General features: G+C 40.6%; 1 protein-coding gene across 1 annotated transcript in view; it reads right to left on the bottom strand.

Moving 5' to 3' along the window:
• The window catches only part of B4GALT6 (UDP-Gal:betaGlcNAc beta 1,4- galactosyltransferase, polypeptide 6), a 54,687-nt gene that overhangs the window by 12,605 nt on the left and 39,531 nt on the right, over positions 1-2,551 (bottom strand). The window contains exon 5 of the mRNA XM_012656569.1: positions 72-188. Within this exon, the coding sequence (XP_012512023.1) occupies positions 72-188 (117 nt within the window). The remainder of the gene's footprint in view (positions 1-71; positions 189-2,551) is intronic.

The following is a 2,551-nucleotide window of genomic DNA, read 5'->3' on the forward strand; positions in this document are numbered from 1 at the left end:
ATTTTTAATCAAACCATATCCAAGAGTTTAAGTTCTAGAATACTTGGTGACCATTTTGAAAATATCCTCACCTGTTCAATGACATAAAAGGCAAATTCCAGCCGCTGTTTCTGGAGCATTGGAATCAGGTGCAAGAAAAAAATTGGAAGATGTTCATGGCGATTACGGAAAGGAATGAGAACTGCCACCTTTAAAACAAAATAGTCACACGTGTAAATAAATGCGGTGGCAAATCCTGGAGGTAAAGATAAAAACTGATCCTTGGAAACGTCTGATGGCTTTAAAGTCACACTGTTATGAATTTTCTCACCAGAGATACAACAGTGAGCAAACGCAGACATGCCCTTGCCTTCATGCTGCTTGTGGTCTTGTGAAACTGGGGGGTATAAGTGGCTCTGAAGGCTAGTCTAAGGATTGTGGTCTTTAGCCTATGAACATCACGGGAAATTGTTTTTTAAAAGAGAAATAAATCAGATTTGGCAACTGCAAGGACTCCTTTGGTGGCAGTAGAGAGAGTAGGTTGGAGAGGACCACCAGGCTACCACAGCAACACTAACCCCACATCCCAGACTCCCTTCCTACTCCACGTAACAGCTCCCAAGGGCACTGGGGGCTCCCTGCCGATGGGCTTCAGTACCCATGGCTGGCATATTCAAGTAACTCCCGAATCAACCCACTGTCAAATCAGCTCAGAGGCCCCCAGGTTTACTCTTAGGATCAGAAACTACTATGAAAAGTAAAAGGAGAGAAAGGGGTCAGATGGTGAGTACATATCCCTACCACTGACCTTATGTGAAGGGCATCAGTGTGATACCTTCTAGACTGGTTTTGCATTTGGCCACAAGTTGGCCAGTTATGACATAACATAAATAGACTGTAAAAGTAGTTAAAGCAAATTATAGACATTTAAAGGAAGAAGTTATTAAATAGCTTGAGTCCATATTAAAGATACTCCATATTAATTAAATACAATTAGGCCGAGTGATGAGTTGAACATAGAAGGTTTCATTTTAGTCTTATAAGGAAACTGAAAATGATATAAAGGAAAGAAATTACCAGTGTCTTGGCAAGTTCAAATAAGCTAAAGTGACATTTTAATAGCAAATAAATGTCCAAATTTTAATGAGATAGTTATCAAAGACTGTGAATGATACGCCTAAAGCAAAGTTTTTATTAAAATAAAGCTAAACAATATCTTAAAAATTCATTTGGCATGTTCTTTCTCGTGGCTGTGGAACAACATTCTCAATAGTTCACAATTTATTATCTAGAAAAAAAGATCTCAGTGTTCTGTGATCATTTATTTTGAGATTTACTAGCCTTTGTTTCAGGACATTCTTCCTTCTATCTGCCCTAATTTGCTGTTTAAGCCACTCCTCCATTGATACATCTCCAGAGGAGATAGAGAACATCTGCTCATTATCTTCTGAGAAAACAACACTTCATCTTCCTGAATCTCTCCTCACCCCATCTTGCTCAAGCAAAATTATCCCATTCAGTTTGCTCCCACTTTAAAACCACTGATCTTACTGAATTCATGCACCCTTTTTCCTTGCTTATTTCCTCCAATACACACCATGAGGAAAGCATCAAGAAAAATGCTTACATCAATTTCTCCCACCAACTTTTTGTTCCATTTTAAAACTTTAAGCATACCACTAGCTACAGCTAAATGACATGGCTTTGGACTTGGTTACTTTAAAGTGAATCTAGCTATTCGTCACTGACTAAGACTAAAGGAAGCAGAAGCTGCCAAGCCCTCATTCTCCTTTAGTGTTTTCAGTTCCCTCTTCCTCTTCCTCAGCTCCAGTGCCTACACGTAGGAGCAATTCTCAGACTGGAAGCACTTCATAAAACAATGCAAATCCTCTTCCACCGACAGAATCAGAATGTCTGAGGACCAAGTCAAGCATCTGTATTTTTGCCAAACACCTCAGGTAGTTCCGAAACAAGTAGCTAAGACCCATCTCCGAGGAACCATGGACAAGAAATGGAACTCCAGGCCTCTGAGTAGATAACAACATCAAAGAGCTGTCTGGTTTTTAAGCCTGGAGGGCAGGCCAAAATTGTTCAAGCCCTCTACCACCTGAACTGTGAATGAAAAGGCTATGTCGCAGGTAAACACTTCGCTTTTAATTACCTGAAAAGCATCACCATATTCCTCTTCCAACCTCCCTTAAGCTTGCCTCTGTAAGGTGTCCAACCTGTGATAAAATCTTCCACTCAAACCTGCAGCATTCCTAGGAATACCTAGGAATTGCTTAAATCACTAGTTTTGAAAAATCTCAATTCTAATTAACTGGCCATCAATTCACTTGGTTGATATTTTTTTTTAATGAAAAAGAGAAAGAGGCCAGGTGCAGTGGTTCATGCCTGTAATCCTAGCACTCTGTGAGGCTGAGGCCTTAAACAAACTCCTGCTTTAGTCCAGGAGTTTGAGACCAGCCTGAGCGAGACCAAGACCCCCTGTCTCTACAAAAAGTAGAAAAATTAGCCGGATGTGGTGGCACCCATGCCTGAAGTCCTAGCTATTTGGGAGGTTGAGCAGGAG

Source organism: Propithecus coquereli, unplaced genomic scaffold (assembly GCF_000956105.1).
Source record: "Propithecus coquereli isolate 6110/MARCELLA unplaced genomic scaffold, Pcoq_1.0 Scaffold51, whole genome shotgun sequence".
Lineage (NCBI taxonomy): Eukaryota > Metazoa > Chordata > Mammalia > Primates > Indriidae > Propithecus > Propithecus coquereli.